The 23671-nt window shown below is 45.3% G+C and overlaps 1 protein-coding gene across 1 annotated transcript; it reads left to right on the top strand.

Moving 5' to 3' along the window:
- Window positions 1-2017: 2017 nt before the first annotated feature.
- Window positions 2018-13851, top strand: FIGLA (folliculogenesis specific bHLH transcription factor). The gene is made up of 5 exons (XM_045548884.1): window positions 2018-2272; window positions 5050-5202; window positions 6936-7157; window positions 13479-13513; window positions 13779-13851. The coding sequence occupies exons 1-5, from the start codon at window positions 2021-2023 to the stop codon at window positions 13792-13794; spliced, it is 678 nt and encodes a 225-aa protein (XP_045404840.1). The 5' UTR covers window positions 2018-2020; the 3' UTR covers window positions 13795-13851.
- Window positions 13852-23671: the final 9820 nt, after the last annotated feature.

The raw sequence follows: 23671 nt of genomic DNA, 5'->3' as shown, positions 1-23671 counted from the left end.
AAACACTATACTTACAGTTAGAGTCTATTGTAAAGGATGCAAACAACCAGATGACGAGGTATAAAGGGCAAGGTCCAGAGGGGTCCTGACTACAGAAGACTCTGTCCCTGTGGAGTCAGGGTTTGACACTCTCCTGGCATGTGGATGTGTTCACCAACCTGGAAGATCCTTGAATCTTGTTTTCAAAGAGTTTTTATAACCCAATCTCCAGCCTCTCTCCCCTACCTGGAGGTCCTGGAGTGGAGAATTGGGGCGGGTGGCTGAAAGTTCCAACCTCTAAACACATGTTTGGTCTTTCTGGGACCATCCCCTCATCCTAAAACTAGCCAGGGGTCCACCCTTAGTCATCTAACTAGCATAAACCCAGGTGTAGTCATAAGGGGCTTGTTATGAAAAAGGAAAGACACCCCTACCACTCAGGAAACTCCAAGGGTTTTAGGAGCTCTGAGCCAGTAACCAGACAAAGACCAAATGTATTTTTTTTTTTTTTTTGAGTCAGAGTCTTGCTTTGTTGCCCAGGCTAGAGTGAGTGCCGTGGTGTCAGCCTAGCTCACAGCAACCTCAAACTCCTGGGCTTAAGGGATCCTACTGCCTCAGCCTCCCGAGTAGCTGGGACTACAGGCATATGCCACCATGCCCGGCTAATTTTTTCTATATATATTTTTAGTTGTCCATATAATTTCTTTCTATTTTTAGTAGAGACGGGGTCTCCCTCTTCCTCAGGCTGGTCTTGAACTCCTGACCTTTTGCAATCCACCTGCCTCGGCCTCCCAGAGTGCTAGGATTATAGGCGTGAGCCACCGCACCCGGCCCCAAATGTATTTTTTATACAGTCATCCCTCGGTATCCACGGGGCATTTGTTCCAGGACCCCCATGGATACAAAAATCCACAGATGCTCAAGTCCCTTATTTAAAATGGTGTAGTATTTTTATATAACCTACATACATCTTCCCATATACTTTATCTCTAGATTACTTACAATACCTAATACAGTGTAAATGCTATGTAAATCATTCTTATGCTCTATTGTTTTCTGATCTGTATTTGTTTATTGTTGTACTTAAACAATTTTTTATCCTTCAAAATATTTTTTATTCTTTTTTTTTTTGAGACAGAGTCTCACTCTGTTGCCCAGGCTTGAGTGCCATGGCATCAGCCTAGCTCACAGCAACCTCAAACTCCTGAACTCAAGGAATCCTCTTGCCTCAGCCTCCTGAGTAGCTGGGACTACAGGCATGTGCCACCATGCCAGGCTAATTTTTTTAATATATATTTTTAGTTGTCCATATAATTTTTTTCTATTTTTAGTAGAGACGGAGGTCTCGCTCTTGCTCAGGCTGGTCTCGAACTCCTGAGCTCAAACGATCCACCCGCCTCGGCCTCCCAGAGTGCTAGGGTTACAGGCGTGAGATACCGCGCCCGGCCTTTGCAACTTAAATACTTCAGAAAGGGAATAGTTCCAAGGAGATGGAAAAGAATAACGAAAGTGAGAAAGCAAATGTGAAAAAAAGTTAACAAGTAGAGAATCTCGGTGAAGGGGATACAGGAGCTCTTTGTTACTGTTCTTGCAACTTTTCCTGAAACTTTTATTTATTTCAAAATAAATTTTTAAAGAAAGTTTTGGGCGTATCCATTAAAATTTTCTGTGTAAATGTATATTTGCACATATATTGTGTATATGTATTTCCGGAAGCTCGGACTGCAACCCAGACTGATTAAATCAGAACTGAGGGATTGGCGCCCCGGCATTAAAACACACACACACACACACACCCGAAAACTCCGCAAGTGATTCCAGCGTGAACGCAAATTTGAGAACCAGTGCTGTGATCCAGTGTTCACGATACTCACCTGAGGGGCTTGTTAGAAGGATTCCTGGCCCGGCCTCCAGAGCGCGGGACCGGGTTTGGAACCAAGGCGGGCAGGGAATGGATGCAGGTGGTCCAGCCCCCGCCCGGGCCTCGTGCTGCCCCAGGTGCCCGGGTGAAAGGCCGGGCCGCCCGGGCCTCCGCGCCGCCATGGACGCCGCGCCCGAGCCGCCCGAGCCCCCCGAGCCCGAGCCCGAGCCCGGCCTGGCGCCGCCCGCCCTCCTGGGCGCCCCGCAGGCCGAGGTGCTGGAGGACGTGCTGCGGGAGCAGTTCGGGCCCCTGCCCCAGCTGGCCGCCATCTGCCGGCTCAAGCGGCTGCCCTCGGGCTGCTATTCGTCGACCGAGGACCTCCAGTTGGTGTTGGAGCGGCGGCGCGTGGCCAACGCCAAGGAGCGCGAGCGGGTGAGGGGTCCCCAGGGCCACCTCGGCACAGCCGTCCCGCGACCCCGGCCCAGAGGGGCCCGACTGCCCCACCCATACCCGCTGCCCACCACAAACACCTGGTCCATACCCGGTGCGCCCACTCCCCGCCCACACGCGGGCCCCGAGGCGCCTTCGACCTCACGAGGCCGGCTGCGTCCCCAGCTTGTCGGGAGAACGACAGTGGCCTCTTTACCCTCCACTTCCGTGCAGCTGCTCTTTGGCGGCTGCTGGCATGGCCGCCTCACCTGCTAACCCTCCCGAACGGGCAGGAACCGCTCCGGGAGGCGATGGAGGAGGGCCCCTGACGACTTCAAAAATGTCGCCCTTGGCAGGTGCTTTTAAAAGTTTAGCGCACAGGAGTTGCGCTTAAATGTCACAACCAAAGGCGCTGGTTGGGTGCCTGGGACGCAGCGGGTTCCCCCCACACCTTGTTTGTCCCTGACCTCTGCATCTCGGCCTCGAAGCAGATACGGGGGGAGAGGAGAAGGGAGCCTGATGGAAGTTACTGTTAAGTCACGTTACCCAACGCCCCAGTGTGCACCCAAACTCCCACTCAACCCCTGTCAAGAAAAAGTGATTGTTTCTCGGTCAGGCTGGGTACGCCGTCACTCACACACCGGAATGATCCCGTGGGCCGTTGTTGGAGCGGCATCTGCTGGCAGTTTTTAGTATCTCTAGCGAAACTCGGCCCCAAACTTGTCTGATGTGGTCTCCTTCCTGCCCTTTGCGCTCTGTGGGTTTGGTTTCAGCAGAGGCGATCCTAGAGAGGGAAGAGAGATGGGTGGAAGAGAGAAGGAGCGCACCTTTAGTCCTGGGACTGGGGAAGTAAGTTCTGCTGGGGGCTGTTCCTAAACACCCCAGGCCCTTTAAAAATGCAGTTCCAGTGAATCAGATAGGAGCTTGCTTTGGGAAAGGTTATATATAAGGAGAAAGGACCAAGGAAGAAGAGGAGACTTAAGGGAAGTTGAGCAACTTGAAAGAGTGGAGAAGTATGATTTTACCAGACACTAGACCCTTTATAAACATTGTCCTGTGATCTGATTTGGTGGCCCTAAGATGAGATTATGATCCAGTATTTCAAGCAGCCCTTCCCACCAGGAAGGAATTGTCTTTTTATAGAGAATTAGTTCTGTTTTCCTTGTTGTTTTTTTTTTTTAATTTCAAAATATTAACGGGGTACAAGTGTTCTTGTTACATAGATATTTTATAATGCTTAAGTCAGGGCTTTTAGTGTGCCCATAGTCCTGGTTTTATCCACTAAAAAAAAAAAACTAATGACCTTTATTCTTTAATGATAAAGTTAATATACCCAGAAAATATAGAAATGTCTAAAGAGGGAAAGGAGACACTCATAACACAGATATAACTACTGTAAACATTTTTGTGTATACCCTCCCAGTCTTTTTTTTCTAGTTGTGTGTGTGCACATATATAGTTTTACAAAATCATCCAGTACATATTTTTGTAATTTTTTTACTTAACATCATCAAAAGCACTTATTTTTAAGTATTCTTTCAAGGAGGTATTTGTATAACTTAGTCTCCTATTGTTGGACATGTTTACTGTTTGCAGTTTTTTACTGCTATGTAAATCCCTGTGTGTGTCTGCTAATTGCCTTGGAATAAAATGCTAGAAATGAAATTATTGGGACATAGGCCATGTACAATCTTACAACTTTTGATACAAGGTGCCCAGTTGCATTTTAGAAAGGTTTACTAATTTTTTTTACCCTTCTTACAGGGTATAAGGCTGTTTTCTTTTTCATGCAATACCTGATGCTGGGTATGATAAGCAAAACAAAAATGATACCAGCGTGGTACATGAAAAATGGTATCTGACTTCTGTTTTAGTTTCTTTGATTATTAAAGTTAAATCTTTTCATACATTTACTGGTTATATCCTCCCGTGAACTGGCTGACCATGCCTCTTGTCCACCTTGCTCCAGGGTGGGAAGGAACTCTCAATATAAGTATATTGGCTTTATGGTGTAGTGGGAGCCAGTTCTCCCAGGGCCCATGTCTTCCAGGGGGATGATCATCGGAGTTACAGGCCTTCAGGACAAGGGATTAGACTCTGGACAATAGAGAAAAATAAAAAAGGAGGAACCTTTGAAGTCTCACTAACTCTCTGGACTCTCACACTTGACTCTGTATCATTAACTCAGTGCTGGGGTGGAAGAGTTAATGGCACAGTGCTTGGGTAGACAATATTTGTACATTTTGTTCCTCATCAGCATTACCACTTTTTGAGGACTTTCTATGTGCCAGGTTTGGGGGAAGTGTTTTATGTGTACATTATGTCACTTAATTACCTTCCAAAAGCTACAAGATAGGTATTTTCCCCTTTGCAGATGAACAGACTGGGACTTAGAGAAATGAACTATCCCACACACACCTGTAAATGGTTGACCTGCGTTTTAAATCCAGGTGTAGGTGACTGAGAGATTTTAGCCACTACTCTCAATTGCCCCTATATTATAATGCAGTGGGTTTGCTCTCATAGGAAGGGGGGCGGAGGTTGGCGTGAACACACACACCTTCCAGCCTGTCCACTCAAAGTGCTCATTTTGGGCCATTCCCTCTTCCTTTGAACTGCACTGCTGGTGGAGCAGTGACTTTTGGGGCACATGCCTGTTTAGATTTGCCACCCAGACAAAGGGCTGTTGAAATGAGCCTTCACAACCCCTTTCCATTGCTTGGGGTGATGTCTCTACAAATTGGCTTCTCTTTGTGTCACTGTGCCTTTTTGTTTTCTAGATAAAAAATCTCAACCGTGGTTTTGCCAAACTGAAGGCACTCGTGCCATTTCTTCCCCAAAGCAGGAAGCCTAGCAAAGTCGATATCCTTAAAGGTGCAACTGAATACATACAAGTTCTCAATGATGTTTTGGAAGGAGCCAAAGACTCAAAGGTAAAGTTTCAAGAATTTAGCACAACTATAGCCACTATTTATTGAGAACTTCCTATATGCCAGACACTGTGCCATACAATTTCCACAGACTTTCCAGTTAATAACAGTCCTTTGAGCTATTTATATCTCCATTTTGCAGAGGGGGAAGCCAGAATATAGGTAAATGCCACACAGCTAAGAAATGTCAGGACTGGGATTTGAACCCAGCTCTGCATGAGCTTTGGAATTGAGTCCCTGACCATCTATACATTTACCTCCTGTCACTGTCCAGAGCACCTACCTTCTAACTGCTGAATCTTTGATAGAACCATGACAGCTGGGACTTAGTAGGAGACCCACAAAAGCACTTTGTGGTGCTGGTTTACCTTCAGCAGAATGAACATCAGACAGGACACAGAAAGGAAGAGGCATTTCTTTCCCCAAGGGAACTCCCTTAGGAGAGACATCTCCGGGTGACTAGCCTAGCTGGAGAGCTCAGCAATGGTCTGGTGACCAATCTTGTGGAGTTTTGTGACCATTCAGTGGGACAATGTAAATCAACTTGTTTTGTAAACTGTAAAGGACCATAGTGTCACCACCATTATCAGAGCAGGATGGCTCAGAAGTGTCCATTAGGCAGAGGAAGTGTGGGCTGATTTACAATAAATTCCTTTGTTATCATTTTTAAAAATGTCTTACCACCAAATAAATAGTATCAACTTGTTTCATGGAGAGGCAAATACTGAAGGCCTGAAAATGGGTCAGTCATCAGGGGAGATAGGATATGAAGAGAGAAAAGGCCTTAAACATGAGCCCTAAGTGACACCATGGCAGGAGGAAGGAGGAGTCATTCATTAGGAGAAGGTGGCAGGAAGATGGAGGAACAAGAGGGGTCATAAACTTGAGGAGGAGAGAATCTTGGGAAACCAAGGAGGCGCAGTGTGAGAAGCTACTGAGAAGCGGAGGAAGGCCAGGACAGGAGAGGCAACCAGGGCCCGGGTTTGTGACGGGAAGAGAAGTGGCCTGGAAGTCAACTCAGGGGAGGTTGAAGGTACATTACTGGCAAATATCTGGAGTCCAAGCAGAGGAAAGTGGCAAACTTCAAGTCCATTCATCCTGGATGTCTGAGAGTAGAAAGAAGGACCGAAAGAACAGAAGGGAGAACAGCCGTTAGATCAAATGAAGGTCATTCCTAAGTAGCACTATGATCTGTTTAGGGAAAGAAGAGAAGGAACGATACTAGAAAGAAGAGAAACAATTATTCTAGAAACCTAGGGCAGAAATAGCCAGGTATACAATAGTACTTTTGTATTTTTTTTCTTCCCCACTAATCCTAGCCAGGTGACTGCTAGGAGGATATGTTCTGCAGTGGCAGGAATGGATTGCCCATTGGCCAGATTGGATGGTCGGGTTGTGGCATGGTCATAGCGTTTGGACATAAGCAGGTGGCTACCTTAGTTTTTCCTTGCATGTTAATTGTGTCATATACGTGCTTTGTGCTGTGTTCATTATAAAATATAGGACCTGTATATGCTATAATATTTTTAATACAGTTGCCCATTGCACAATATTTTAAGGCTATAGAGGAACAAAATACAATCAATTGAACAAAACTTTTCTCTCTGTAATAACTTAAGCATTGCCCTTATCACTTAAATGAAACCTCATCAGTTAAAACTTTGACATATATTGATGTAAATCCTGAAAGTCTGATTGTCATAGTATACTGTTTGACAACTAAATATGGTTTCTAGAAACAAGACCCAGATGAGCAGAACTACAGCAACAATACTTCTGAACCACATATATCTTCAGCTAGAGAGCTATCAAAAAACACCCAACATACCAGCTGTGCTGCTGGCTTGAAGAATGAGAGGAAAGGGCCCTGGGCAGATGGTGGCAGTGGTGAGCCGGCATTCGCTTGTCGCCAGAGCTTGACATCTACGATTGGAGTTATCTCCCCGACTAGGAGCTTGGTAAAGTATTCCTTCTTAAATAGCCGTACAGATGTCCAAAAAACCCTCAAAACATATACCTTGAGGTATGTGTCATTTTCCATGCTAAAATATGATTAAGACAAGATAATTTTGTGAAAGCACCTGAGTGGGGAGGCGGGGCTTGCTAGTTTGGAAGATTATTTTGTTCCTAAATTAATTGGTAAGCAGCTCAGGGGGAGGGGAAACTCCTCCAGAACCACCCGATATAGACTAACTTATTTATTTATTTTTTTGGAGACAGAGTCTTGCTCTTTTGCCGTGGCTAGAGCGCCGTGGCGTCAGCCTAGCTCACAGCAACCTCAAACTCCTGGCCTTAAGCAATCCTTCTGCCTCAGCCTCCCGAGTAGCTGGGACTACAGGCATGTGCCACCATGCCCGGCTAATTTTTTCTATATATTTTTAGTTGTCCAGCTAATTTCTTTCTATTTTTTAGTAGAGACGGGGTCTCGCTCTTGATCAGGCTGGTCTCGAACTCTTGACCTCGAGCGATCCTCCCGCCTCGGCCTCCCAGAGTGCTAGGATTACAGGCGTGAGACCGCGCCCGGCCCTAACTTATTTTTTAAATGACCCTATTTAACACACCAGAAGCTGTTCTGGACTCTGTGCTCTCCAGAAAAGAAGTAAGTAGCTTGTCATAAATAAAGATGCATGGTGATAACTACTTTTTTCTTTTTTGGCCTGGTTGTAAGGCAACATTTAAAAAGTAATAAAGGAATTAATTGTAACAGCTCTTAATACTGTGTCAAACTAAAGTGGCCACTGAAAGTAGCAGCGTGTTTCTCCAGGCCCACAAGGTGGACTTTTTGCCCTTGCAGTGTATCAGTGTTACACAAATGAGGTCCCTTGCCACCCTGTAACATAATTACTGTTGAAATAAGGAAGCCTTGTAGGAATCTGAACCAAGCGTACTGTAACACGTTCCTTGGTGTCATGTAGGGGACGGTGTGGGCTGTGGAGTCACAATGGTGGTTGTGGTAGGCAGTTTAGAATAGCAGTGGGGCGTAGGCTGTGGAGACACACTGCTGAGGTTCAAGCTCTGGTTTTACCACTTGCTAGCCGTGTGACCTTGCATGAGCAGCTGAATCCCTCTAATCCTCGGTTTCCCCATCTGTAGAATGGGTGTGATAATTATACCTACCTTGTATATAAGATAACTCTAAGTTCAAATGACATCATGTCCGCAAAGTATCTAGCATAGCACCTGGCACATCAGTGTCCCTTTGGACAGAGATTTTCAAATTTGCTTGACTCACCATAAGCAATTAATATTGATTAGTGAGTAATAATAGCCACAGGCTTCCCAGCTCTCTAGCATGTGTTTGGGGTTTTCTCATTTGGCTCTCACTGATGCACTGATTTGAGGTCTTCTAGGCTTCCTGATGTCTGGCTGGGGGCTGCCTGGCCTTGACTTCCATTTTGGATTTGATTACTATTTTCTAAGGATTTCATTTGTGCATATGCTCACTCTAGATTTTCGTATTCTGACCACTTGAGATATAAATCTTCCCTTGCCAGTTAACCCTTAGGAGACAGAATTCCTGTTGCTACTATAGGAGCTGGCATGGAATGACTGAGAACAAACAAAAGAGTGAGAAATGACCTTGAACTTGATTAAATTAATAAGAGTAATGTTTCCACAGATACTAGTATTAATATGTACTAGATATTAAGGCCAGAATCTGACTTGCATTTAATCCTCCTTGGTCCTTGTCAAGTAGATATCATCATGTCATGCTCATGGAGCCCTTCCTGGCTATACCTTCCTGCCGGTCCTGTTGGGCCTAGGCTGGGACAAGAGCATCCCCAGTAGCAGGGCAGGCCTGTCCTTGGCAACATCAGTAGCAAGTATGAACGGGGTAATTGACTCTGGGGATAGGCCACTTACAGTGCATCAATTTAAAGTGGAGATTAACATTTCTTACCGAAAAACAGAAAAGTTGTGACAGGAATTTTCTTTAAAAAAGGAAATAAGCCACTTAATTTTTAGTCTTTTTAGCTACCAAGTTTGTTGTTAATTGGAAGAGTGTGCTAATTCTTCAAATGAAGAATGAATCATGCATTTGAGATTTTTATAGACAGTGTATGTCACCTCTGTCAAGTGTGACTTCCAAGACCCGACTGTAAAGAGTGTCATTTTTGTAGAAGTATTCTAGGATTTCATTAGTTTTGTCAAGCATTTCTTATCCTTTGACATTCAAATCATTCATTTTTAAAATAAAAAATTTATTCTGAAACAATAATCAACTTGTAGAAAGGTTGCTAGTGCAGTACAAATAACTTTTTTCCCTGATCCATTTGAGTCAGTTGCCAACCTGATGTCCCATCAGCCCTAATACCTCAGCAAGCATTTCTTACAAACTGGGACATCCTTCTACATAACCACAGTGCAACTGTTAATACTAAAATCAGGAATGAATGTCATTGCATTACTGCCATATAATCCTCAGGTCCCGTTCAAGTTTCACCAATAGACTCAGTAATGTCCTGTCTAGCAAAAGGACCCAGCTGAGAATCATGAATTATATCTAGTTGTCATGTCTCTTTAGTATCCTTCAGTCTGGAACAGTTCTTTGGCTTTTCTGTGATTTTTATGATCTTGACACTTTTGAAGGTTACAGGCCAGTGATTTTGCAGATGTATCTTGATGTGTTTCCTCCCCATTAGATTCAGATATGCATCTTTGGCAGGAATCACAGAAGCGATGCTGTTTTCTACTTATTGAGTCTAGAGGAGGCAGATTTTGATTTGTTCTATTTCTAATGACATTCATTTTGATAACTTGCTTAAAGTGGTGACTGCAGGCTTCTCCACTTTGAAGTTAGTCTTTTTCTTGTGTAATTAATATGTATTTTGTGAGGAGGTGCTTTGAAACTATCTAAATATCCCATTACTCATCAAATATTCTATATTTACTTATTAAACTTTTTATTTAGAAATAATTATAGAGCCACAGGAAGTTGCAAAAATAGTACACAGAAGTCCTGTGCATCCTTAGCCCAGTTTCCCCCTATGGTGGCATCTTCCATGACTATAATATAATATCAAAACCAGGAAATTGACATTGGTACTGTGTGTGTGCATAGTTCCATGTCGTTTTATCACACATGTAGGTTCATGGAACCACCACTGCAGTCAAGATGCAACTGTTCCATCACCACAAAGAGCTCCCTCCTGCTGCCCCTTTATGGTCACACCCTCCCCCGCCCCCACCTCTCCACTCTCCCTAGCCCCTGGCAACCACTAGTCTGTTCTCCGTCTCATAACTTATCTCAAGAATGTTATAAAAATAGTGTAACATTTAGAGATTGTCTTTTTCCCACTCAGCACAATGCCCTTGAGATCATCCAAGTTATTATATTAATTGTCTGTTCCTTCTTTTTATTGAGTAGTAGTCCACGGTATGGATGTACCATATATAGTTTGTTAACTGTTCACTTAAATATTTCAGAACATTTTGGTTTTTATATGAATTTATTTTTTATATTAGTATTGATTCATGGTTTTCTATTCAGTAGATGGTTATCATATAATGTTATATTTTATTATTTATCTTATTGCTCAGATTGTCCTCTTGTAGCCAGTAAAAGCTCCTTCAAGCAGGCTACCTTTCTATTTGACATCTCAACGTCATTCTTTGATCACTCATTTCTGGCAAAAGATGTTCCAAGCTCACCTTGCACTTTCCCACCCTCAGCCCTGGAATTAGCTATTTATCTGAGGACACCCCCTGTGTACAACCCATCTCCCATTCCTGCTGCCATCTCCTCACCCTATGGCTATTCTCCTCACCCCCTTGGGCTTTAGCACTCACGCCAAGCTGTCCCTCCACAAGAACCCCTCCTCGGCTCTGACATTCCAAGCAGGTTCCCCGCCCGCCATGCGTGGGTACCTCGTCAGGCTGCTCAGGCTCTGGCTTGCCAAGTTGTGTCACCTGCACACATGGATGCCTGCCTTGCTCAGCTCGGGCTTCTTCACCCCACGCTGAATTGCCCCTTTTCATGGACACCCTCCTTACCTAGTTGGGGCTGACTCCCCATGCCAGGTCCCCAGCCCTTCCATGGGGGTGCCCTTCTCACCCTGATTGGGCTCTTCCACTTTTGTACTGGGCCACACCCCCAGGCACACACACCCGTGTCCACTTGGTCTCTGGTATCCTACGCTGGGCTGCCTCTAGGCGTGGATGCCATCTCACCCTGCTTGGGCTCCCATACCTTGCTCTGGGTTACCATGGCTCCCCCTACCTAACTGGCCCAACTAATGGCATCAGGACTGAATTGTTCAAGAAGAGGAAAGAAAAGGGGAAACTATTTTTTCTTTGAAGTCCCTATTATGCAGGTATCTTTCTGGCTAGTTTTCTCTTTAACAGATTTAACTCAGATTCTTATTTGTATGTGAGTTGAGCAATTATTCAATACCACTTTTACTAACCTTATAGAAAGCTTGTATTTTATAATCAGGAAATAGGATGGGTTCAAGATAAAGAAGCCAAGGAAATGATGGTCAGGTTGGCCTTTATTTGCCAAAAGCATCCTCATAAGGGTTCAGCATAGCTTACCCAGAGGGGTGACTGCGTAGGGTTTCAGGATCCTGGCCACATGCCCTGACTGGAGACCTAGTGGCAGCTGATGTGCCTCATTGGGCTGAAATGCTCATATGGAGCTTAAGATTTAGAAGCAGCTTAAGATTTGGAAGGCAAGCCCTCTCCAGCTTCAGTTTGCAGGAGTGCCACATTTCTTCCTGCTCTCAGAGAGGATCTGGGGAGTGGAATCCTGGTGGTGGCAGGGATGGGCATTTTTGAGGATTTGGAGATGGGGTCAGAGCAGGCTGTGCAAGATCAACAACATTCCTGGGAGGCAAAGTTCCGAATGAAGTACATAAGAATCTGCTGATGACAGGGTTGGAGATTAACTTCTGGGGCCAAAGCAGGTTCACTTTGGGAGTGAATTGGCAAGTATGTGTGCAGACGGGGCCATGAGCCATGTGACGCCACTGCATTTGGTCTTGGTAGGACTAAAGATTAATTTCAAGGTCCAGGAGAGGCTCGTCTAAAATTGGAGCTTCAAGGTGTAGGTTTTTGCCATATTGGGGTTGGGCATTGCTTGGTGGCAGGATGCTCTCTCCTGCCAGTGTTTATTCCTTTTGTTTGTCACCCGTGGCTATAGCTCAGGCATTTTACATCATGCATGGCTCTGAATTTTGTTCAGAGTTGCCCGTGATACTGTAGAGACTATACCTCTAAACCAAGACCACCTGTGAAAGTCCATGGCTGTGCTGTGCCTTCTTGTCTCTAGGCCAGACATGCTGGACCATTTCCATTTAGAACCCAGGTCTTTTTGGGTCTCCCTGTCCCCACTCCCAGGAGGAGCTGGAATTTTCCAGCTAACTCTTAAAAACAAAACAATGATCTAAAATACACTAGACCATAGGCTGATAGAATTCAATTATCCTTTAACCCTTCGGGTAATTATACATGAATTTGTCTCTTAGGTATACAACATTCTAGATATGTAAAAAATTAAACTTTTTAAAAAATAAATCTTCTAAAGGTAAGTCTGAACAAAAAAATAAAAGTGTGGTTACATGTATAGTGGAAAGACTTGATCAAGATCAGAAAAAATAGTTACCCATACTTATTTTGTACCAGATACTGTTCCTAGCACTTTATACATGTTAAGCTAGTTAATTTTCACAAGCATCCTGTGATATACAATTATATCCTTTTACATGTGAGGAAAGTAAGGAACCAGGAGTAACTTACCCAATATTCAGCAAGTCAGTGAACTGTTGGTGTTGGAGTAATGGTGTTAAATCCTTTCATTCTAACAAAATTCAACCTTGAAATATGAGAGTGGACTAGAAAATAGATAAATTAAAGCAATCAGTTGCAGTGTTTTATCATCCACAGTGATATACTTAATGGGTTCCAACATCCAAACTACCTGGCCATGATTTGAGTGACTTTATTTTTCAGTTATGAGTTTATTTTTTCTTCATGTTGAGATTTCAGAAAATTGAGAAGACACAAGATGATCTTACCACCTTAGTAAAACCACTGATGGAAAAATTCTAAAATGCTTCCAAATGCCTTTCCTATGTAACTTAAAATAAGAAATTTTCATAGGATACATAACATGTGTGTCCTATTTTGATTTTTCTATCACTGGCATGTTTAGATGACCTATTGAATGGAACGATTTTCTAAATGTTGGACACTTAAGTTGTTTTCAGCTTTTTGTTCTCATAAACATAGCAAATAACATGATGTGTTTAGCCCTTTCTGTATTTTCATTGCTTTTTCAGGATAGAGTCCCAGAAGTAGAACTTCTGAGTCACAGGTAGGTCGTTCCATGACTTGATGCATAGCGCCAGTTCATAATAACACCAGCTGTGTGAGAGTGATGATTCCATCACATTCTTGCCACCAATGAGATCTATTAAAATGATGGAATTTTAATGAGTAGAAAATGATATCTTTAAAGTTAAACATCTCTGATTACTAATGAAATTAAATATTTTGCATATTTCTTTATTGTATTTCTTTTGTGAACTGTCTGTTCTTATCCTTTAGCCATTTATAATGGACTGACTTCTCTGTTTCAGACTTCCACAAGTGTGAGGAGTGAAAAGGCCCAGGGTTACCTTCTAGAGACAAATAAAAGCAGTCTTGAAAGTTTTGGAGTCTAGTCTTTTTTTTCAAAAACAGAAGTTTTCAACAATTCAAAGTTTAACAATTGCCCTTTAAATAGCTTTGCCTGTCACAAATTTACTCAACTCTACTGTCTTCTTAACTTCATGCTTTGAAGAAATAGGCTTCAGAGACTTCAGCCTTTGCTGCTGACTGCTCATGAGGTTTCCATCCTCATCCTCTCAGGACCTACACCTAATCTTTCATTCTATCTGTTTTTCATCACTTCGAGAAATAAGTGACTGTTACCCCTCTCAGAGAAATTAATCTTTAATAGGAATGCAAACTTGAGTTAGAAGAATGTGGAGTCATAATCATCGGACAATGGGAGTGAGAATTTTCAAGGCTTTCTAAATACCCACCTAAGGCCAAATGGCACCTTTGTGCAAGTTAGAAACCCAAGTACTTTAAGCACAAAGACAGTCTTCATCTTTATAACAACTGCTCCTAAAGACATAGCATTAATATATGCTGGGTTCTGTTCTCCACACTTTACATATGTTAACTTGTTCTTACAACAAAGCTAAGAGTTAGGCATAATCATTCCTGTTATACAGATGGGGAAACTGAGGAACAGAAAGTGTATTAGCTCAGGCTGCCCTAACAAATACCATAGACTGGGTGACTAAACAACAGAAATTTATTCCCATAGTTCTAGAGGCTAGAAAGCCCCAGATCATGGTCCAGCAGGGTTTGGTTTCTGATGGGCTCTCTTCCTGGCTTGTAGATGGCTGCCTTCTCATTATGTCCTCACATGACAGAGAGCCAGCTAGCTTTGCTTTCTCTTCCTTTTATAAGGATACTGATCCTATTGGATTAGGGACCCACTCTTAAAACCTTATTTAACTTTAATATTAATACCTCCTAAAGACCCTGTCTCCAAATACAGTCACATTGGAGTTAGGGTCTCAACATGAATTTTGGAGGAACACGATTCTGTTCATAGCATTCTGCCCTGGCCTTCCCCCCAAATTTATGTCCTATCACATGCAACATATATTTATTCCATTCCAACAGCCCCAAACGTCTTAACTCATTCCAGCATCAACTCTAAAGTTCAAAGCCTCATCTAAATATCATCTAAATCAGTACAAGAAATGACGGTGATCTAGCACCTCTTATATTTTCCTGGATAGAGCTTGAGCCCATTCTCTGAAGAGGTATCACAAGAACGGAAGAATAGGCTCCACGTGTACTCGCCATCACATTGACACCAACTGATCAACACGGTGGTGCTCACACGGTAGTAATATTCTCCAGGGATTAGGGGGTTGGGGGATGGGTAAAATCACAACTAATGGATGCTGTGAGCGTTGTAGAGGGGAAGGGCATGCCTCTAATCATCACTTGGGTGAGACAAAGTCATAAAATGTAACCAAAATGTTTGTGCCCTTGTAGTATCCTGAAATAAAAAAAAAAAATCTAAATCAGGTATGAGTGAGACTTGAGAAATGAGGCAAAATTCTTCTCCAGCTGTGAACCTGTGAAACCAGACAAGTTGTGTGCTTCCAAAACAGTGGTGGGACAGGCATGGGACTGGCATTCCCATTCCAAAAGGGAGAAACAGGAAAGAAGCAAGGGTTGATGGGACCCAAGGAAGTCCAAAATCTGGCAAGGCAAATTCCATTATATCTTAAGGCTCAAGAATAATCCTCTTTGGCTCTATGTCCTGTCTTCTAGGCCCACTGTGGTGGCAGTGCCATCCTCATGACTTGGCAGGGTGGCCTTGCCCACTGAAACTGAGGAGGAACCAGCCCTGCTCCCTGGGCAGCCCTGGTAATATCTGAATTGCTGTTAAGGTCATTCCTTCCTTTGCTTGCAGAATAGTGCATGTTTGTAGCCAAATAGCGATATGGCCTCTTAGAAGGCCAACAGCCTGCTGTCATTCTGTCCTGCTTTCTCTGTCCCCTGTAGTTCAAATTGTCAGTGTCTTTGCTGGTATGACCCCATCTCTATTCCTGGCTTCCCCTGAGGTGGCTGATTGAGTCCATGAGTCACACTCATGATCTCTTTATCAAATGGTTGCTCAGTCACACCTTAGTGTTTTCTTCAGAATAAGCTTTCTCAAGTTTTGTAATATGGATAGGCTGAGAATTTTCCAAATCCCCGGTTTTGGTTTCTTTTTACTTTCAATTTCTTCTTCAATTCATCTCTATCTTTTCCCATTTTACTATAAGCAGTAAGGAGGACCCAAGCCACACCTTCAATTCTTTGTTTAGAAATCACTTTTCTAAATATCCAATTTTATTGCTAGCAAGTTCTGCCCTCCACAAGACATTAGAATATAATTCAGCCAAGTCCTTTGCCACTTTAAAACAGGATCTCTTTTCCTCCACTTTCCAATAACTTATTCCTCATTTCCGAGACCTCACCAGTATGGTCTTTAATGTCCATATTTCTCTACCAGCATTATGATTATCTGTGTATTCTCTGAAAAGAAGCTTTCTCTCTGGCTTTCCTCTTTTCTCTTCTGAACGCTTACCAGAATTGTCTTTAATGTCCACATTTCTAGCAACAGTCCCTTCCTGGCAATCTAGGCCTTTTCTAGCATGCACTTCAAAACTCTAGCCTCCATTACCCAGTTCCAAAGTCACTTCCAGATTGTTAGATATTTCTTACAGCAGCACCCTACTCATGGTATCAAAATCTGTGTTAGGGTTCTCCAGAAAAACAGAACCAGCAGGAGATTATATTTATTATAAGGAATTGGCTCATGCAATTATGGAGGCTGAGAAGTACCAAGATCTGCAGTCAGCAAGCTGGAGAGTCAGGAGAGCCAATGAGATGGTTGCAGTCTGAGTCTGAAGGCCTGAAAACCAGGACAGCCAGTGGTTTAAGTTCCAGTTCAAAAGCCGGTAGCCTCGAGACCCAGGAAGGGCCAAAGTTTCGGTACGAGACTAAAGGCAGGGAAAGACTGATGTCTCAGCTCAAGCAGTCAGGTAGAAGTTCTCTTACTCATGGGAGTGTCAGCCTTTTTGTTCTATTCAGGCCTTTAATTTGTTGGATGTGGGCCACCCACATTGAGGAGGACAATCTGCTTAATTCAGTCTACTAAGTCAAATGTTAATGTCATCTAGAGATAACCTCACAGACACACCCAAATGTTGGATCACAACCTTTTTCCTTCCCGCGCCTTGAGGAGGATTTTTGTTTGCTTGTGGACTGGGCTTTGGGCCCCTTGTTGACTTCATCAGGAGCAATGGGTGGAAATGCATGAAAGAATGTAAGGAAGACAGGGGAGGCCAACTTTCTTTATGAAAGAGGAAATGGAGCTACCCACAGAAGAAAAGCTCTGGAGGGTAGAAGGGTTAGAGTTTCCAGGGCAACTTCTATTGGTGTAGGAACAAGTTGAACAAAGAGTATGAGAGATAATCCCCCCGCCGCCTCCTCCTTTCCATCTCTTCAATGACTTACAAAACTTTTCAAGGCACTGGCTGTGGGATTTGTTTGTTTTGAATGGCATTGTATGGAACTGGGTCTTAGGGTAAGGATGAGAAGACCCTTATTGAAGTGAGTTGTACATACTCAAAGTGGAATCCGTTGGAATCAGAACAAGAGCCATCTGCTGGTTCTAGTTGTCTGAGGGGCACCAGGTAGTGAGAGAATCATGGTACCAGGAACAAAACCCCCGGGTCTATCTGAGGCAGCAGCCCCAAGTTTTAAGACAGACTCTGGGAGCTTTTACCCCTTCTAGGAATAACAATACCAGAATAGTAAATCCTGCTGGGCAAGTGGTGGTCATGGAAAAAAACAATCTTCTTGAGGATTCCTAAGAGTAGGGAGGAGGAACTAGTGTATTTCACATCTGGGGCCATGAGAGACTGCCCAGAGGGACTGACACATTACCAGGCCTTACACATTCTATCCACAGCCCTTGAGGTCTGGACCTAACTCAAGGGTGGGAAGTGGAGTCTGGGGCCTCTCTGCCCCAGGGTCATTATTCCCTGGTGTGGCTGGGGTTACAGGGGCTGGTTGTCTCCTTTTAATCAGTAATAATGAGACTGTAAGTACTTTCAGCTGGTGTCCTGTTTTGCCTACACAACTACCCTGAGTGATGGGAGAGTGTATTAGTTTTCTAGGGCTGCCATAGCCAAGGACCACAGATGGTGGTTGTAAGCAACAGAAATTTACCATCCTAGAGATCTAGAGGCTAGACATCTGAGGTTAAGATGTCAGTAGGTATGATTTCTTTGGCTTACAGATGGCTACCTTCTTGCTGTGTCCTCATGTGGTCTTCCCTTTATGACAGTCTGTGTCCAAATTTCTTCCTATAAGTACATCCAGCATACTGGATTAGGGCCCATACATAGGACCTCATTTTACCTTAATTACCTCTTCAAAGGACCTAGCCTCAAATACAGTCACATTCTGAGGTACTGGGGGGTTAGGACTTCAATATGAATTTGGAGAGACACAGCCCATAACAGAGGGCAAGCACTGTTACCCTCACTTTATAGCTGAGAAGTGAGAACAAGAGGTCACGGTGTTTCCTGAGTCCACACACTACCTGGGACTGAGACTGGAGCTCTAGGCCCTGGACTCCCAATTCAGTTCTCTTTCCGGAGCAGGCCTGAGCCATAGGATTGGCTGAACTTTCATTTATTGGGAGAGAGGTATCTTCAGGACATCTAGACTTACAATTATCGTTGGTCTTGCTTTGAAAGCACTGTCTTCCCACTGTCCCATCTTAAATTGGGTTCCCCTAAAAGTAGACCATGATTTGAATGTAAGTTGGGAGGCAAGCCCAGGAAGAACCTGCAGGGGAGTGGGAAAGTGGTGTAGGGACGAAAAGCAAGATCATGAAAGATGCATGGCATACTGCTGTGGGCAGCTGGGGCCCACTCCTGCTGAGACACACCAGGAGACAATGAAGATACGCCTTAGAGGTGTCCTCCCAGCACTCAGGGGTGAGCCAGCCAGGCTGTTATCTGCTAACTCCTGGCAGTGATTGGTTGAGGGCTGATCCCAGGGGTGTTAATTTCTCCAGCATTTCCAACATGCCCTGGGGAAGGCCTTTGATAAGTATGCCTGGGCCTGGAGAGTACTAAGGCTCTGAATTAGTTACCTATTGCTGTGTAACAAATTACTGCAAGCCTAGTAACTAAAACAACACATCAATTAACTCAGTTTCTATGGGCCAGGAGTTGAGTCTGGGCATGACTTCACTGAGATCTTTGCCTCAGCCTCTCTCAGGAGGCAGAAATCAAGGTGTTGGCCACAGCTGCGGTCTCAGCTGAAGGCTTGACCAGGGAAGGATCTGCCTCTAAGTTGACATGATTATTGGCAGAATTAATTTCCTTTAGGATTTTTGGACTGAGGGCTTCAGTTTCTAGCTGGATAATGGCTGATGTCACCCTCAGTTCCTTGCTATGTAAGTTTTCCCAATGTGGCTACTTAATAAATGAAAGCATGCAAGTCAACAAGGCAATTGAGAGAGTCTGCTAGTAAGACAAAGAATCTTATGTAATATAATCACAGAAGTGACATCCTATCCTCTTTGCTGTATCCTATTAGACAGAAATGAGTCACAGTCCTGCCGGCACCTGAGGGGAGGGGATTACACAGGGCATGGATACCAGGAGGCGGGGCTTATTGGGGCCATCTGAGAAGCTGGTATCTCAGCCAGAAACATTTTTGTCAAAAGACTTGGAGATGAGAAATAATTGTAATACAAATCAGTCAGAAAATCATATTTTATACTCTTTATCTGGCCACTGGGGATTAGCCAGCTGTGATTTTCCAGGGTCTGACATGGGGGTCTCCTGTGCTTTTCTGTCCCTCATTAAGGGCCAGGCATCGTGGGCTTGCTGCAGTGGGAAATCTGAAGTCCTGTGATCTTCCAGGGATAGCCAGAGCCAACAGGCAGCTATGGTTCCTTTTGTTGGCTTTCAAAATGAATTTGAAATTGAGTGAGAATTTCTGGAACTGCAATTAAAATTTCATATAGGCTATGCATGTAGAAATTAATGAAGTCTTGTTTCCTGTCTGACATTTGAACAATTCCTAAAGCCACAGGATGGTGTCATTCTTTTCAGTCCTGTCTCAGAGAAGCTGGGTGTTTTTTGTTTTTTTTTAACTCCTGTGATGGCTAGGGGAGCAGAATCACTTTTTTTTTTTTTTTTGGAAAAGGAGAGTGTATCAGCCTGATTGATGTCTTGTGCCAGTTCTGCTTTTAAAAGCCTACTTTTCTATCCTCTCTGAGAAGCCATCCAGTGCAGTGGTTAGGGCCCATAAACTCTGGAGCCGTAGTGCTTGAGTTTGAATCCTGGCTCGGTCACCCACTAGCTGTGCCACCATAGGCAACCTCTCTGTGCCTCAGTTTCCTCATCCATAAAATGGGGATAATAACAGTACCTCACTCATAGAGTTCTTGTGAGGATTAAGTGAAAATGTATGTAAAGCCATCAGAACATTGCCAGGAGCCAATAAGGGTTTGCTATTATTTGTTTGAGAAAACTAAATAACACACTAGGAAGCGAAATTTTGAGGAATGGAGATGATTGTGGTGATTTATGAAACCTGCTGTTTTGGGACTAAACAAAAATTCTCTGTTCTCTTTTGAATTTCTATCAAGGAATAGAGCCCACCTTACTTACCTGTGATTTCAAGGCTCCAGAGGCGGGGGGTTCCCTACTTCCCAGATTTCATTACCTGTTGGCACCAATAGTGCAACAGCCACCAGGAATGTCTCCATAAATATAGCACTTCTTGGCTTCCTTGGCCTTGGAGTGGGGCGGGGGAAGGGGTTTCACCTTGTGTGACTGAGCTTGTTGTCATTCTTCTAGCAGGTTTTAACAGGAGAGTGGGGAGAGGGCTTGTGGACTCTGATTTTGAGGAAGGAATGGGAATGAGTGAGAAGCACTGAATGGGGAAGGAAGGTGCAGGGACCAGGTATGGGTGCATGTGTGTGTGTGTGTGTGTGTGTGTGTGTGTGTTCTCATAGGAGTAGGAAGAGCTAGAGCAGAAAGACAAATTTGCCCTGGCATCTGAAACAAAATACCTGCCATTTGTTCTAGGGCTGTGATTGGCATTTTCTCTTTTCTAAATCAGTAGCTTACGGAGTGGTGTTTCTTAAATGTTAGTGTGCAAAAGAATCACTAGAAGTGTTTGTTAAAAATATTGAATCCGAACTGAACATGGTGGCTCACATTTGTAATCCCAATGCTTTGGGAGGCCAAGGCGGGAGGATTGCTTGAGCCCAGGAGTTTGAGACCAACCTGGCCACCACAGGGTGATCCTCCCACAAAAGAAAATTAGCCTGGCATAGTGGCATGTGACTGTAGTCCCAACTACTCCAGGAGGCTTAGGCTGGAGGGTCGCTTGAGCCCAGGAGTTCGGTGGTGCAGTGAGCTGTGACCGTGCCACAGCACTCCAGCCTGGGCAACAGAGCCAGACCCTGTCTCTAAACAAAACAAAACAAAATCGAATCCTGAGCCCACCTCCAAAGATGCTGGTTCCACAGCAGCACTGTGGTGAGATTGAGTGATTTTGTGGGGGGTGTTTGAGGGCTGTGGTGCCCCAGAATCTGGAATGAGCCGAGAGGCCAGGATCTGGTTTGGGATCAGCAACCAGAGGCTTTTCTGGAAGTTGCACATTTTTACAAGCACATTTTTAAAAGCCCTTAGAGTGTGAAGTCCCAAGCTACCCCTTGACATCTGTACTCTTTGAGGGTAAGACCTTGAGAAATATTGTCAGAAAACATTAGAAATGGAAGGTGCCTTAGGTACACTGTCATTTGACAGAGGAAGACAATAAGGCCCAGAGAGTTTAAGTGGCTTCATCATCTTACAGCTGATCAATAGCAGGTCTGAGACTGCCAGTGTCCTGGTTCTCCATCCAGTTACCTCCTCACTACACACTTGTCCCCCTGGGGTGGGAGATGGGGAGGAGAAGGAGAGCGTGGGGGATGCAGTGAAAGTCAGAGGGAGTTGGGCCCGTAGCTGGGGGCAGGACAACCAAAATTTTGTCCTAGTGGAAAACAGAATCAGAATAAGGATAGGGATAATTTTGGTTTGGAATTTAAACAAACAATTGTCATTAAAATCACTAATAGACTTGTCTTCCAAAGGTTAGAAGCCCTTCCCAGACCAAAACAAAAAACAACAAAAAAAAATACTCCAAGTGTAAGCCTTTTTTTTTTTTTTTGATGCTGGGGACGAGACAGATCCCCAGCGAGCTCCGGTTCAGATTTTCCGCCTAGTAACAGATCCTCAGTTGAGCTCGGGCTGTCCGGGGCAGCGAGCGGAGCGGGCGCGGGACGTGGGCAGCGAGCCCGGCGCGGGGCTGCGGCAGCGCGGGCGGGGCGCGGCGGGCGGGGACACTGCAGCACCGCGGCCCTCGGGCGGCCCGCAGCGGCCCGCTGGAGGGGGCGCTGTGGGCACCGCGGAGCGGCCTTTTGTCAGCGCGCACGGCCGGGAGAGCTCTCATTTCCTCCCAGCCTCGTGCGGGAAATGGATCTAATTCTGACCGCAGGGCTGTGAGGGACGAGCGGGAACGAGCGCCTTTTGTCAAGGAGCCGCAGCTCCGCGGTCTGCAGCTGCCGCCGACGCGCAGGAGCTGCCGTGCTGGCGGAACCCGGCGGCTGGCGAGTGCGGGGCTGCGGGATGGGTAGAAAACACGGCTCTGCAGAGTAGCTGGGTGGATTTTTTAGGAGCATCCTCCCTCCTCCCCCCAAACCCCTCACAAATAACAAAACCCAACCCACAGCGGAAGACCAGAGATGGATAAGATGCGGAGCAGGAGGTAAGGCGGTCTCGGGAATGGGCATCGTGGGCTTGCCTCGGTTTTGTTGGTTTTCAAGGCGTTGCGACCCTCGGCATCCTTCCGCCCGCGGGAGCCACTTGGTCCAGCCAGGTGAGCGGCCGCTAGCGCGTCGTGCAGCCCCGGCCGGCTGTGGCTTTTGCGCCCAAAGGTTTCTGGTGATGTAACATCGGAGGCTCTTTGGAAATCGGGGCTGCAAGGGCTGGCCCCTGCGTGGGGCCGGTGGGACCCTCGCCCAGAGCATAACGCCTGACAGGTAGGGCTTTCTTCTCCGGCAGGGTGGAGGGGTGGCAAGCCTCGCCTCGCCTCGCCTCGCCTCGCAGCGCCGCGCCGCGCGGGGCCGCCCCGCCCTTCCCTCCCCGCGCGGCCGCCGCCCTCCAGGGGAGCCGGGTCCCCCGGGCCTCCCGCTCGCCCGCGGCGCCGCCCTCCGCCGCAGCGGCTGGCGGAGCAGGTGTGGCGTCGGCAGCCGCCCACATTTGGATGGGGCAGCTGGCACGTGAGCGGCCCGTAGGTCTGGATTTTAGGTGGCTCTACCACTTTGGAGGGAAAAAAGGCCACTGTCCCCGAGGAGGTCTTGCCAGCCTGTTCATCTCTTAGCTTGCAGCTTCCCTCCCCTCTGCACCCCGGAGGCCATCCTCGGCCGGCGGGCGGCGGGAGTCGGTGTCTGCTTGTTTTGAAATCGCCACCACAGCCTACCTGGTGTTGGGGGAAGGGAGGGAGGGGCAGACCGCTTTCGGATGCTGAGCAGGCAGGCGCTCGGCTTGGCCTATTGTCTTGCCTTCTCTCCTCCTTCCTTTTCTCACCCCTAATCTCCAGCCCCTCCAAAAATAAAAATAAAAATAAAAAAGCAAGCCCCAGCCCACACCCTATCAAATTCTTTTAAAAATTGTCATTTATCTATGACACATGATTATTACCCATCTGGTTCTTTACGCCTACTCTTCCCTCCTCTTGCAGTTTGTTATCTGAGATTCAACTGATTCAAATGAACCTTATCAATACTAGAACTCAAATCTCAGTTTCCTAAATGGACATTTCATGTTTTCTA

Source organism: Lemur catta, chromosome 4, assembly GCF_020740605.2.
Source record: "Lemur catta isolate mLemCat1 chromosome 4, mLemCat1.pri, whole genome shotgun sequence".
Lineage (NCBI taxonomy): Eukaryota > Metazoa > Chordata > Mammalia > Primates > Lemuridae > Lemur > Lemur catta.
The sequence above is the reverse complement of the archived record's forward strand: the minus strand, read 5'-3'. Positions and strand labels throughout refer to the sequence as shown.

Excerpts from the sequence above, each read along its gene's own strand:
- FIGLA (XM_045548884.1), top strand. The coding sequence starts at position 2,021 with ATGGACGCCGCGCCCGAGCCGCCCGAGCCCCCCGAGCCCGAGCCCGAG. Across the intron at positions 2,273-5,049 it reads ACGCCAAGGAGCGCGAGCGG|ATAAAAAATCTCAACCGTGG; the intron begins GTGAGGGGTCCC and ends TTTGTTTTCTAG. Across the intron at positions 5,203-6,935 it reads AAGGAGCCAAAGACTCAAAG|AAACAAGACCCAGATGAGCA; the intron begins GTAAAGTTTCAA and ends TATGGTTTCTAG.